Raw genomic sequence first — 15,684 nt, 5'->3', positions numbered from 1 at the left:
AATGGCATGATGGCCTTAATTGCACCAGATTAAATAAATAAACAAAAGTAAATAAATGTAAATAGTTTAAAACAGTTAAACGTAAAGCAACCTGACGAAATATTTTCTTTTCGGTACCTGATCTACAGCTGTTTTAAAATTGAGTTAAGCCTGGTAGACATTTGACTAAGAAGTTAATTAATTAATTTAAGAAATGCTATGTAAAGATTCACCTTTATGGACGAGGAAAGCTTGGTAAAGACAATTCGTTCTGGTTGACTATAGCTGAGTTTCCGAAATTTCTGAAAACCACTTTAATTAAAGAAAGAAGCAAACGTGAAAACCGGGGAACCCCGGGTGCTTTAAAATAAAATACTTTTTTTACTTGGTTATTTAACGACGCTGTATCAACTACGAGGTTATTTAGCGTCGAGGAAATTGGCGATAGCGAGATGAGGCCGAGGATTCGCCATAGATTACCTGACATTTGCCTTATGGTTGGGGAAAACCTCGGAAAAAACCCAACCAGGTAATCAGTCCAAGCGGGAATCGAACCCGCGCCCTAACGCAACGTCGGATCGGCAGGAAAGCGCCTAAAGCCTTAGTTTTTCTGAACCGACGCATGCGACGTGCGAGGCCCGCTTTGCACAAATCCGACTACACGAGAGATAATGAGTCGTTTCTATAACTGCGAGATGCGAGGTCTGTGCCAAAGACGTTTTATAGTTGAACCGTCTGCGCACGTCGCATGCGTCGGTTCAGAAAAACCAAGGCTTTAGCCGATCGAGCTACGCCGGTGGCTTAAAAGAACTTAAAATGTATTAATTATAATAAGATGTGTACGGAAGTTGTTTTGAATTTTATCCTCTACTCATTTAATTCATTCCTTCCGCTTTAGAAAACCACAAATTGAATTATGCGGCCCAGGGGTCCGCGAGTAATTCGAAAGGAGTCCGCACGAACAAGATATATTTTTTGAAATGGCATTTGAATTAAACTTAACTTCATCACGTTCTTTGGTTTTCTCAGCTTGAAGGAATATTTGTTTGCTTGTGTCAGACTTGTGAGATACAGAGTTTACCAGAAATGAGATCACCTGAGGGACCTCTCTTAGCTTGCAAGCCTAGCCTACTTATTCTGTTACTTTATATTTTTAAATTCTCTGAATTCAATTATCAGAGTCCAGCTTTAGGTTAAGTGTTCACCATTCAGGATAAAATTGAAGCAATGATAAAGAAATTACACTTTGGTCTAGCTGTGTTGTCAATTGAGAATTCGATTAATTTCCCATTCTAAGTAACTTCGTAGCAACAAATGAGCCGTTCAGAGCAGAAGTGGTGTAAGTCAAAAATGGGTAATGAGGGTTAAAGTAAACATTCTGTAAAATACAGCGCAAAGTAGCAATTAATATTCAATTTATTTAATCTATTAATAATCAGTGGATAGCAAGAAGGACATATTGCTACTTTGCGCTGTATTTTACAGAATTTTTACCTTAAACCTCATTATCCAATTTTAACTTACACCACTTTTGCTGTGAACGGCTAAAATGGTGATGAACTCTTGTCCGATATCGTTGGCAGTATGAAGAACATCTTGATTTTTTAACATTAAAATTAAGGGAATATTTTCCTTTCTGCAACTGAAAAAACAATAGGATGAAAACCCCTCTGTCTGACAAAAATAGAGTCTTTCGTCAAAGTAGAAGAGAAGCTGTTAGCTATTATCTTCTGACTCGAGCTTAAAAATCATGTTTACCACAACGACCTTATTGGAATATTATCTGCATTCACCCATGTATCCCCATGTTTTCCGATCTGTAACACAAAACCTAAACTTCATTTACATCAACATACTTCTGTCCAGTGTACATTTTCTGTTGGTCTCCGTGAAGAGTTGATGTAGATGTAAATTTAATGATGAGCTAAATTTGATATTTAAGAGTATCTACAATTTGAACCAGACGTATCAAAAATGAGAGCTACAAGGTAACATCAATTTCCCATAACAACCTTACGTCAAGGCTAAGAAACTAATTTCATTTTTCTCAGGAAAACTTGATATCTTTGTATTCGTGTTTTCAGGTTGAAATTGTATTCAGGTGGGAAATCACTGCTCTAAACTATCCTTCAACATATTAAAAAGTCCATTTAATATGTATTCCAGTCGCACAGTCTTCCAAATGAATTCCACTCAGTTATAATATTTTCCTTCGATTTTAAAACTGAATTAAACCAACATTCAAATTTTTGTGCTAATTTTCTTGCAGATAAACCACTGTTACTTTCGTGAATCACTTTGACTCGATAGGCTACTCCAGTCATGTCAATTGATGCCCATAGGAGCAAGCGCGCGCTTTAGATCTCAGGAGAGCCTGAGCGCTTTACAGCGGAAAGGAAAGAGACAGACGAAAGAGATAGTATATGCCGCTTGGTCGAGCTATATTCAGGGATGGCCAGCACTGATTCAATAGATAAAGGGAAGAAAACTTATTAAAACTGTATCCATGTTAATTTTTAGATTTGCCTGAGAAGTATAAGTGCATTATAAGAATGTAAGTTTTAATTTTAATGCTTATTTTTCACAAGTTTGATTTTTTTATTCAAAAGAAATATTTTCTCAACTTTTCGTATAGAAAAGTGAAATTTTTCAGGTATAGGCCTGTTTATTTAGTAGCCTTACAGAATGTTTTCGTAAATCTAATATACCGTATATATGTACGTATTACTGAAGATAGTGTATTGAAAATTTTGAAAATATTCGCATGGAAATTGTTTGTAAGGAAATGAATTAACAAAGCAACTACCGGTACTGTTACATCATAAGCAAAAGATACGTGCCCATGTGTTGTAAAAATGTCAGCTCTATAGCTTCAGCACATTTCGAGAAAATAATTTAAATATTATGGTGATAAGAAGTTGGTCACCAATATCACCTTAAAAGCATAATGCGATAAGAGTTTTGTTATGGAATATTAGTTACAATTAAAACAGTTACAGTACCTAGGTAACTTTGCTTTGTACTGTAATATTGTTTTCATTAGTTTATTGATTACTTTTATAAGGCTAAAGATATCATCAATATTAATTCCAACTTACCATGTCATACTCAATCTCTTTTTTTGGGATATCACTTTCTTTATGAATGATGTGTTTCATCCATTTAGTACAGTATAGTTGTACTGCTATGAAATTTATGTGAATATTCCTTCTTAACTCTCTATTATGTTATTAACATTTAAAACACAACAGCAATATTAAGAAATTGGTATTAGTACTTTTGTTTTACAGACAATATAGATAATATCAAACAGAAAGAAGCCATATAAAAATAACGATATAAAAAATACAATCTTCTCATTTTACTGAACATGCTCGTAGGCCTAATAACTTTCGGATATTCAGCGCGAGTAGTTAATAACGTTGTCAAATTTCATTTTAACCTTGGAAAATGCAGTAGAGTACTCTTATTCTGTTCTCAGAATTTATTTATTGCATTCAACTACTGCTTGTAAAATTATAATACTATACTTTAATTTTGAAACTGTCTCTTAAAAGGGGTAAAATTAAGAAAACGGGTATTGAATGGCTGGTTGGTGATCAGGGATAGGTGTGGACCTTCAACAGCGGTAAAAAAAATACATTTGTTTTATGGAGATTTACACGGTTCTAAGAAAAAACGGTCTCTTAATATAGTCTGGATCAGCTTACTTCATACCCCAAGGGTGAAACCTAACCATTTTTCCCCCATTACTACATAAGCTAGTGGATTATGGTGATTTTCTAATTTGCAGGTTGAATTTTGTTTTGCCAACTTTGTTTCGAATTTCGGTAGGTACTGAGAAATACTACAACTGGTAGGCCTAATGATTTTATAACTGTTATGTTGGCAGCAGTGACACACGTTGTCGGTAGTTTAAATTCTGAAAATTCAAATTGTTCTAGATTTCTGAGCCGATTACTGGAAGCTAGTGAAATTTAAACATACGAATAATTAATTAATATCAGTATTAATATTCATACATAATAGTTATTGTATGTGTTGCTTTGTGTTATGGTTACAATTCAAGATTATAGTCAGGTAGACTAAGTGTAAATAAATATAACATACTTCCATATTTTAATTAATTTCTTTCGTGTTTAGACTTTTATTATACTAGTAATAATGGAGTAAATATTCTTAAACATACATTTCAAAGTGGCATTCGTTTTCGGAATTCGTACTAATCATTTCACGTGATCAACAAAATACATTTTTAGGTTAGGTCTTGTGAATCGTAAACTGTTAATCAAAGCAATGAATTTCATGTTGTAAGACAAAATACATTTTAATATTAGATCATAAAGTAATCTACAGTCACTTAAGTTGCGGGGCGCTTTTGTGGGGTAACCAGTAACCACACTTCGGTTTCTAAGTTGTTTATTCTTCAAAAGAGAGCAGTTAGAATTATTTGTGGTGTCTCTTCTAGAACTCATTGTAAACCACTTTTTGCACAACTAGGAACACTTACGTTGCCGTCAATGTTTATTCTCGATTGCCTTCTGTATGTTAAGCGTAATGTGCATAATCTTCCTACTTGTTCATCCATTCATAATTATTCTACCCGTTCCAGACTTGATATATACTTCACCAAGTACAAATATAGTATTACAAGCAATAGTTTTATTTCCATATCTTATAAACTTTATAACTCTTTACCATTGCATATAAGAAACACGTCATATTTTACTTTCAGAAGGATGGTGAGAAGGACATTGCTAGCAAATTCAATCTACAGTGTCAATGATTTTAGTAATATTACGTTTTAGATACTGTTTGTTTTAACCTCATGTAAGTGACAAATCTGTACATTTGAACCTGATTTTATACTATTTCTTTTAAAACTTTTAACCTGTTTTTGTGATTATCTGGTGATTGTATATTTATTTTTGATTTTATTTTTACATTTATTCATATTGTAGGCTAGTAGCCATGTATTATATATATATATATATATATATATATATATATCTACTCTGACGTTGTCTATGGCTGTAAATCGCTGAATGACATTAAATTCATCTATCATCTATCATCTACTAACTACCAACACAATGTGCGAGAGGTGCAGAAGGAAAATATACTCTTTCACAAATTATTGAACCATTTAGAAAACACCTCCGCAACAAAAAGATGAGATGTGGTAAATAAGCAAGACATATTTATTGTTAATAGTATACTATATTATTATTATTATTATTATTATTATTATTATTATTATTATTATTATTATTGCTATTATATGTACATGGCATTGTGATTTTACCATCTTTTGGTGACATCTAGTATTAGTTGGCAACACTGAAGATACGGCCAAATTAGCCTTTTAGGAATTAGGGCACGTGATCCTCACTATACCAGTGGTCTTTCGGAAAGGTTTCACTGCGTGCAGCCTACTTTTTTACTCGCTAGGACTACAAATGTTCAGTCTTTACTCGCTTTTTATAAGTTTATGCAGTACATTGAGGTGAATATTACGTACAGATCACTGTCACTGTGTTTGTTTGTCTTTAACTGTATCTGTATAGCTTATTTCTTTTGCACTAATGTACGGAACTACGATGACCAAAAATGTTAAAGGGAATTGTAAATAGTAGTACGATTTTTCGATAGTGGGCACAGAAAGAGAAAGGAGGTGAGAAAGAGAGTGAGAGAGCGAAATGTTTTCCTCCCCCACTCCCAGTCCTCTGGGAATACAACCAAGTGCACGTAGCTTCGGATACATCAAGGTCAGGGTGCGGTTTATAGGAAGAGAAGAGGAGGGGAATGAATTCCCTTTACTTCCACATCATCATTTCTGCTGATAATATCTCAGCTAGCAACAGTAATTAGTGATTACTAATCACCATGCCGCATTGTATTTCCTTAGAATTAAGTTTTGGATATATATAAGCCTACGACCAACAGATTTTCCATTAAGTACATACTGTAAATTTATTTGTTTGGGGATTTCTTCTTTCTCAATTAATTCTTCTAACGCGGCGTTCGAAATTTATGTTTCATTATTTACATAACATTGTAAAATTGATTCTATTTGCAGGTCTTTAATACTGTTATTATTATTATTATTATTATTATTATTATTATTATTATTATTATTATTATTATTATTATTAGGCCTATTGTTACGTTACGTTATATTATATTACATTATATTCATTCATTGTGTTCTGCCCAAGGCATTTCTTTCACTGCAAATCCAGCATTCTCCAGTCTTTCCTATTTTCTGCCTTCCTCTTTGTCTCCTCAAATGAGCCATATATCTTAATGTCGTCTATCAACTGATATCTTCTTCTGCCCCGAACTCTTCTCCCATTCACCATTCCTTTCATTACATCCTTCAGAAGGCAGTTTCTTCTCAACCAGTGACCCAGCCAAATTCTTTTCCTCTTTCTGATCAGTTTCAGCATCATTCTTTCTTCATCCACTCTTTCCAACACAGCTTCGTTTCTTATTCTGTCTGTCCATTTCACACGTTCCATCCTTCTCCATATCCACATTTCAAATGATTCTAGTCGTTTCTCTTCACTTCGTCGTAATGTCCATGTTTCTGCTTCACACAATGGTACACTCCACACTAAGCACTTCACTAGTCTCTTCCTTAGTTCTTTATCCAGGGGTCCACAGAAGATGCTCATATTATATTATATTATATTGTATATTATAGTATACAGTATATTGTATTATATTATTATTCACAATAACAGAGCCCCCAACTTACAGCTATTCACCCGACACTACGAACGTGTTATAGATATCGCTGTTATAGTGCCGAGAAGGGTAGACAACTTAGTTCGTCAGAGACGGTCCAGAGTGCACCAAAGGCGGTGGATCAACATTACATTCTTTTTTTTTTTTTCTTTACTTAACGACATTTTATAAATTACTGGGTTATTTAGTGTTGATGGAATTGGTGATAGCGAGATGGTATTTGTCAAGATGGAACCGACATATAGCAAACTATCTGACATTTGATATACCGTACATTAGATTACTTGACATTTATCTTATTGGGAAAACCTCGGAAGAAAAACCAACCAGATAATCAGCTCAAGCGGGAATCAAACACACGTCCGAGCGCTGCTCCTTATCAGCGGTACCAGAAGAATACCAGTCTTCTCTGGACCACAGGTTGTGAATGTTTTTGTATGTCGACCTGTCTCCCTGTTCGTGTTCGTGTCTGTCAACCCGTCTTACCGTCTGTGTTTACCCGTCTGTTTGTTTGTCTTTCTGTCTTTGTTTGTTTCTGTTTCTTTGTCTGTGAGTAACTACTGTGTATCTATGAGTTTTATTATAGATAATAAGAGAAGAGATCTCTTCTTGCACTGTTTTGTTTCTGTGACTTCGTATCTGAATAGTTGTTTGTATTTCACCTTGCGTCCTTTGCATAATGTACGTTTGCCTGTCTCTTGTTTCTTTGTTTATATATAATATATATAAATATATATAGATCTCTTTCTCTGCATATATTTGTCTATTTTTCTGTCCATATTTATGTTTATCTGTTGCTTGTATCTGATTTTCAATATTTATGTTTGCCATTGTTTGTGTGGGTAATCTATCTCAGACTGTCTGTATCTCTCTGTATCTTATCTGTCTTGATCTCTCTGCCTATCCGTTTCTCAGTCGTTTCTGTACCTGTCTCCCTATTTCTCCGAGTCATAGTCTGCTTCTATGGTTTTCTGTATGCATTTAAAAATGACCTTGAAGATAAAAAAACAGGTGTGGTATTCATATCAATGCCCTTTAAAAACTTTAGAAAAGCTGGAAGACACAGGGTTAGTGCATTTTGTAAACTGTGTGAAATACATTTAAAATGACCTTGAAGCTTTTAAAAAACAGGTGTGATATTCATATCAGTGCCCTTTAAAAACTTTAGAAAAGCTGGAAGACACAGGGTTAGTGCATTTTGTAAACTGTGTGAAATGCGTTTAAAAATGGCCTCGAAGCTTTTAAAAACAGATGTGGTATTCATATCAGTGTGCTTTAAAAACTTTAGAAAAGCTGGAAGAAGCAGGGTTGGTGCATTTTGTAAACTGTGCGAAATGCATTTAAAAATGGCCTCGAAGCTTTTAAAAACAGATGTGGTATTCATATCAGTGTGCTTTAAAAACTTTAGAAAAGCTGGACGAAGCAGGGTTGGTGAATTTTGTAAACTGTGTGAAATACATATACAAATGACCTTGAAGCTTAAAAAAAACAGGTGTGATATTCATATCAGTGCCTTTAAAAACGTTGGAAAAGCTGGAGTTCACACTTGCGGAGTAACGGTTAGTGCGTCTGGCCGTGAAACCAGGTGGCCCGGGTTCAAATCCCGGTCGGGAAAGTTACCTGGTTGAGGTTTTTTCCTTCGGTGCTGGATCCCGGACTCATTTCACCGGCATTATCACTCTCATCTCATTCAGACGCTAAATAACCTAAGATGTTGATACAGTGTCTTAAAATAACTTCCAAAAAATAAAGAAAAAGAAAAGCTGGAACACGCATTCGTTAACAGGCGAACAGTAACTATTTGTAGGCCTACTAAATTTATGCGGTTTACGTAAAAAGGACACAACACCGGTTTTATGTGACAATTTTACATAGGATAGTTCATATTCACCGTGGTGTACGTAAAAATGATGTTTTTAAGTTAACGCTTACGTTAACATTTAGTAATAGTTAAAACAAAATATAAACAAATAAAGGTTTTTCTTTAATTGGCCACATTTTTCTATTATGTTCCCTTTTACACAGATTGCCTCTGTTGTTACGTAAGATCTGATTTTTTTGTTGTTGTCGGTTTCACCTTCCCTCCGGTATATTATATTGCCCTCTCCCGGGGAAAAAGTCTCAATTCAGCACTGGCCGTTAAACCAACACATCACAGCACAGTGACAACGAACAAACATGCATGCGCTAAGCACGACTCAAATCCACCACGCACAAAACATCCAAAGTAAAATTACCGTTCCATTGATTTTCATAAGTCGTTAAACACTTGTTACTTCAGACCTAGTACTTGTTAAACGAAATGTGACTGACGTTGGTGCAACCGACTGAAGAAGACGCAATAACATCCACCCACGCCTTGATTTTGTTATGGTTCCAGAGTGCAGCTCTGCATTTGATCATTTCTGGCGGACGAATAATGTTACAAGTCACGTACCTGCATGCTGCGTTCACTCCATTGTCTGATCTGCATCACGTCTGCGCCTGTGCGTCGCAATCTTCACGCGTTGCGGCTCGGTTCCTATTGACAAAGTTTGCTTGATTTCATACGTTCGGCCGCCTGCCTCCCTGCATAGTGTGACTAACAGCCGAAGACGCACTAAGCCTCATGCGCAGGCCCTACTCCACTAGGGAACGATAGCGTGTAGGTCAGTTTTGCTCAATTACAGTATAACCAGACTCTTCTCATCAGCCACGAAGAAACGGATTTCTAGCTCCGTACCTATTTTGTTTCCTACGTCCTAGCCTTCAAACGAGGTACGACAGTGATGTAGAATATCTTTTATGCGTGTGCCTGCATGGTATTCTGATATTCTACGTCACTGTTACACCTCGTTTGAAGGCTAGAAACGCCCCGGATGGGCATGCCTGTCATAGATTATGTTATTTAGATATCTTTACGTTTCACAGGATCCCCCTATTAAAATTCTATAGGACCTAAAACGCCTAAATGAACTATGAAGTAAAGATGGAATAAACTGTTCTTTTTAAGAAACAGTTTCGACTGTAACTGTTTCAAAATAACAGTTTCAAAGAAACAGTTTCATAAGAATATGTTTACAACGTCGGTGCCAACTATTCCAAGTGTTCCAACTTCTCATCTGTCTCAGAAACATGTTTCAAAGTCCTTGAATCGACTTAGATCAGCTGTTCAGTTTATTATGACGACGTAAGTCATTTTTCGTAGGTTACTGTTAAAGAGTGCAGTAAATAAGCACAATTAAAAATGAATCGATTTCAATAGAAATAACGCATACAATCCTAAGAGAGTTTAATAACAATAAGATATTATCCGATAACATTTTTTGCGGTATATTAACACCATGCTAAGACACTATAAACATATTCTCCATCAATGGCCAGCTAATAATTATTAATACTTACTTACTTACTTATTTACTTACTTACTTACTGGCTTTTAAGGAACCCTGAGGTTCATTGGCGCCCTCACATAAGCCCGCCATCGGTACCTATCCTGTGCAAGATTAATCCATTCCCTGTCATCATATCCATCTCCCTCAAATCCATTTTAATATTGATATTATCTTCCCATCTACGTCTCGGCCTCTCAAAGGTCTTTTTCCCTCCAGCCTCCCAATTAACACTCTATACGCATTTCTGGATTCGCCCATACGTGCTACATGCCCTGCCCGTCTCAAACGCCTTATTTTAATGTTCCTAATTATGTCAGGTGAAGAATACAATGCATGCAGTTCTGTGTTGTGTAACTTTCTCCATTCTCCTGTAACTTCATCCCTCTTAGCCCCAAATATTTTCCTAAGCACCTTATTCTCAAACACCCTTAACCTCTGTATCTCTCTCAAACTAAGAGTCCAAGTTTCACAACCATAAAGAACAACCGGTAATATAACTGTTTTATAAATTCTAACTTTCAGATTTTTTGACAGCAGACTGGATGACAAAAGCTTCTCAACCGAATAATAACAGATATTTCCCATGTATTTATTCTGTGTTTAATTTCCTCCCGAGTATCATTTATATTTGTTACTGTTGCTCCCAGGTATTTGAATTTTTCCACTTCTTCAAAGGATAAATTTCCAATTTTTTAATTTAAATACTATTATAGTCACAATCATACTATGGCATGATTGTGACTATAATAGTATTTAAATTCATTAATATGTCACATCAACGGACGTGTATACGTCACATCATAAGATGAAGATTCCAATTTTTATATTTCCATTTCGTACAATATTCTGGTCACGAGACATAATCATATACTTATGCCCGTGTGCACCATTCTCGATTAAAATTTGACCATAGTTAAGTCGGCACTTGACCGTCTTCAACGCCAATTCGCGGAGTATCAATCTCGATCAAAGTTAAACAAGCGAGTTGATGATGATCAAATTTGATCATGGGTGTGGGACTGATTATCTTGACTTGAACATGGTTAAGTCGAGAAAACCAAAATGGCGGCACGATTTGACGTACTTGATGGAATCGAAGATGAAATGATGTATCTTGAACACGCAAATCACTGAGGAAATAATAGAATTGGTGTTATTGTAGAAAGAGGAGATCCTTTCGAAGATCTGGGAGACAGAAAATTTGAAGAGAGATTTCGACTGAGTAAAGAAACAGTGTGATGGTTAGTGGACCAAATGAACGATAGGTTAGAGTTCCCTATCAACAGAAATAATCCCTTTTCTCCTATGAACAGAGTTTTGGCAACTTTACGATCGTATGCCACAGGTGCCTTTAATATTGTTATCGGGGACACTGCTAATATACATCGAACAACAGTGCAGCGTATCACCAGTGAAGTGTCGGAAATCATTGCATCGTTCTTTCCACGCTTCATTGTTTTTCCAGCAAGGGCCGATCTACAAAATGTAATGGATGGATTTCATCAAATAGATGGATTTCCGGGTGTGATAGGAACAATAGATTGTACACATATTAGAATTCAATCTCCTGGGGGAGACAACGCAGAACACTTCCGTAACAGGAAAGGTTATTTCTCTTTGAATTGTCAGACAATCAGTGATCACAATCTATTTATAAGCGATATTGTGGCAAGATGGGCAGGATCTGTGCATGATAGCACCATATTTCGTAACTGTGCTCGTAGAGCACAATTTGAAAATGGTGAAATACCGCATGGGTATTTATTAGGAGATGGAGGTTATGCCTGCAAGCCATATTTATTAACTCCACTGTTAAATCCACAAACTCCAGCCGAACAGCGATATAATAGAGCACACATTAAAACAAGGAACACTGTAGAAAAGCAGTATGGTATTTGGAAAAGAAGGTTTCCAATATTGTCAGTGGGTTTGAAATGTGGTCTGCAGAAAGCCATGACTGTAATAACGGCTACTGCAGTACTGCATAACATTGCCAGAAGCACCAGCAATGAAGAACCGCCTGAAGATCCACAGATGGTGCGACTGCTAGAGGAGTTACGAGGTTTAAGAGGCCCTGACATTGATGATGATGAACCTGTTCCCCAAGGAGAGTTGATGCAGCGCAATGATGCTGTGCCTGGGAGAGCATTTCGTCAAGCTATAATTAACCAACATTTTCAATAAGGTAAGTCACTCAATAGCATCAGTGTAATAACATTGAACATTAATTTTTGCTTTTAATTATAAATATTAATTTTAACTTTATATTTAGCAATTTCTGAAACACTTATTTTTTAGACAAAGCGCTAGAGTCATTCCGTGTCAGTGCAACCAAAACATGTCACCCACTGATAGCGATTGTTATGATATTTGGTCATGAGTTTTATGTGTACCAGTACAGAAATCTGGCAGAATTTTAGATTTTTCCATTGTTGTATGAGTGTGTTACAGCCTGTTGAAGTTCATGTGTTCTCACTCAGTAACTGATATTGATGAGTGCAGAGTGGAACAAATGTAGATATAAAAAGTAAAGAATGAACGCCAGAGCCTTGATTCTTCCTTTATTTTATTCAATATACATGGGAGAATTTCACAATATGGCTTCTTGGTATCAGTATGCTGGTAATTTAGTTACCTAAGTGTCAAATTACTTCAAAAATTTAGATATGTATAATATTATAAAGAACAATTTGCTGTATATTCAGAATTGTAGATTTTTTTAAAGTGTGCACCAGTCTTTACTGGGGAAGAAAATTGTTTTTTAGAAATGAGAGGTTCTCGAGAAAAACTCTGCTTTGCATTATATTTCTGAAAAGTTTGGGTAATTCACTTAGGCTATATATGGAATATTGATATAGGCCTACGAGTATTTTAGATAGTGTAAACTTGCTGTTGGCTTATTACTTTTTTTATTGTACAGGTATAATCTTTAATACTATAACAGTCTCAAAAGTCAATGTTGTTTGGTTGCTAATGCTCTCTGTATTGGAGTTCTTCCATTTGCCTTCTTGCTTCCCAGTATTATGACAGATGTGTAGCCTACTGTTAAATTTGTACAATTCTTGAGGTGTGTCATATCTGTTATAGTATTTTCTTCTTTACAAAATAAATAATTAGGAGTATGAAAAATATTTATTTTATATAGATAAGCAGCCAAAAAATCATATCACATATATAATTGAAAAAGTGCGACGACAGCTTTCATTCGTGGGCATTCTGGAATTAAATTGTTATTGTTTAATAAAATATTCCATTGCTTATTTATACTCTCATGTACTAATTTTTTTGTGTATTTCTTGTTGGATGATTTTCTTAATTATTACTTTGGAAAATTGAAACGATAAACATGAATTTTTAATTTGTTGGATCATTGTGCCTTTTTTTAATTTTTGTTAAGAAATCTGCTATCTCATTAACAAGAATTCCACAGTGTGAAGGAATCCATTGCAAAACTATTTATTGTGAAGAGATAGTGTTTGATACTTTGGTGAATTTCAGTAATTCTTTTTGTTGCATAGGTGTTTGCATTAATGGCTTGTATAACTTATTTCAAATCGCTAAATATAACAGCTTTATTAAAGAGGTTACTGTGATAGAAAAGTTGTTTTTATGTAGAATTGACTGCCTCAAGTTCTCATCAAAGTGAGTTGAATTTTGACCTAGAAATATATAAAAGCAAAATAATTTATTATATATTCCAGCACCAGTCGTATTATTAAAGTTATTGCTGATTTTAGAACCATCGGTGTAGATGTGTACCCATTCAGTTTCTGGAATCTTGTGTTGATAGTGTTATATTGTAATTTGGATTTTTAATCTATTGACAGGATAAGATGGAAGTTGTAACCTTTCCATACTATATTTGTCTAATGGTAGGCTATATTGGTTTTTTTTTTTTTTTTTTTTTTTAGATATTTAACTTTCTGTATGAAACCTTGTTGGATCTCTAAACTTGTACGAGTATCTGAGAAGGTTCTCCAGTAGTCTACGTTAGGTATTCTTTTCAGTCTTTCATATAAAATAAGGCTGCGTTGATTTCTGTCTGATTGTAATGGAGTGTTATCTGTAAAACCTTGTCATAAAGTCAATGCATATGCTGCCTTTTGTTCAGATACTGATACCTGTCAAGGGTCTGTTAATGACAAATAAACTAACAAAAGAAGAGCAGAATTTATGTTATGGAGAGAAGATATAGCAATATCAAGTCTTGTAACAAAGGCAACATGCTGTGATTACCATGAGAACAAATAATTATCTCTGGACGTTTTCACTCATAGTGAGGAAGTGTAATTTGTTTAAAACACACAAAAAAACATTATATCTGGTTTGAAAGAGATATAGCCTACCTTGTTAATGCCAGGAAATTACAGAGGAAAGGACATAATGCTGCACTTGGTATAAAGATGTGTCCAAATTGCAGGAAAAATGATGCTTACTTACTGACTTTTAAGGAACCCGGAGCTTCATTGCTGCCTATCCTGAGCAAAATTAATCCATTCTCTATCATCATATCCCACTTATTTGAAGGATTCGTAACAAGCTGTTTTTTTACGGTGATGGGTTGTTAGCCCTTCGTCCAACCCCTAAGCTGGAGGACCACCCCTCATCGGCTGTCCGTGACTGCTTATTCAATATATATATATTCATATATGCAGGAAAAATGATAAAAAAAATAATCGAAGTTTCTGAGGAAGCAAACAGTCCAGTCCTTTGGATGATCTTGTAGTCAAACTGTTATGGAAATTTTCTTTAAAGAGGGTATAAATGAAAGCCTTGTTAGTTTGGGTGTCTCAAGATCCATGGCATCCCACAACACAGAACGGCATCTGTAGCCAAATGTAAAATAGAACTTGCATCAAAACTAGGTAAATTTTATACGGGAGGGGGGGGGGGGAATCCTTTACCCTCATTCGGCTTCACTACCTGAAGAGGAAACACTTAGAACTGAAATAAAGCAAAAGACAGAAGATTTTGATATACTTTTAGACCTAATAATGCAAAAATTCAAACTGTAACTAGCAGGGAAAAATTTAGTTACTAACACTAGTTTCTTAAAGTTGGTCAAAAAAGAAAGAGAGTGAAACATTTCAAGCGACTGACTATACAGTTAGGCAATGAAGAAAACTTGTGAAAGAGAAAGGGAGACTTTATCTTCGAAACATAAAAAGAGGAAAGAAGCTAGCAGACGAAACAGTGAAAATGGTAACTGGCTTTTATAATAATCTGAATTTACCAGAATATTGTCAGGCATCAGAGACAAAGCATTTAAAAAACTGTACATGAACAGAAATGCCTTATACTTTGCAATCTGCAAGAACTATACTCTACTTTTAAAGCAAAACACCCTTCCACAATAGTTTGTTTTTCAACATTTTGCCAATTTATTAAGACCAAAACACTGTGTCAGCAGGATCACCAGGAACACAATTCCGTGTGTATGTAAAATACACAAAAATATCCAGCTCCTATTAACCAGTACAGAACTAAAAAAAAACAGCAGTAAAAAAGCAGAAGCGTATCTGAAAATGTTAGTCCCTTTTTTATATTTTTCTAGAAAGGGGGTCCATAGCTTTCACCATAT

The 15,684-nt window shown here is 35.2% G+C and overlaps 1 protein-coding gene across 3 annotated transcripts in view; it reads right to left on the bottom strand.

Annotated features, from left to right (window-relative positions):
• The window catches only part of LOC138698253 (general transcription factor II-I repeat domain-containing protein 2A-like), a 109,033-nt gene extending 99,681 nt beyond the window's left edge, over positions 1-9,352 (bottom strand). The window contains exon 1 of one of the 3 annotated variants that reach the window (XR_011331794.1): positions 9,167-9,331. Coding sequence is in view for 1 of the 3 variants with exons in the window: in XM_069824047.1 (XP_069680148.1) it covers positions 9,167-9,202 (36 nt within the window). In the remaining 2 variants the exon portion in view is untranslated. Of the gene's footprint in view, positions 1-9,166 lie in introns of all 3 variants that reach the window. The other 2 variants (XM_069824047.1, XM_069824045.1) reach the window with 2 other exon arrangements.
• Between the last annotated feature and the right edge of the window lie 6,332 nt (positions 9,353-15,684).

This window comes from Periplaneta americana, chromosome 4 (assembly GCF_040183065.1).
Source record: "Periplaneta americana isolate PAMFEO1 chromosome 4, P.americana_PAMFEO1_priV1, whole genome shotgun sequence".
NCBI classification, from domain to species: Eukaryota; Metazoa; Arthropoda; class Insecta; order Blattodea; family Blattidae; genus Periplaneta; species Periplaneta americana.
Note: the sequence above shows the minus strand (reverse complement) of the source record. Positions and strands in the feature narration are given on the sequence as shown.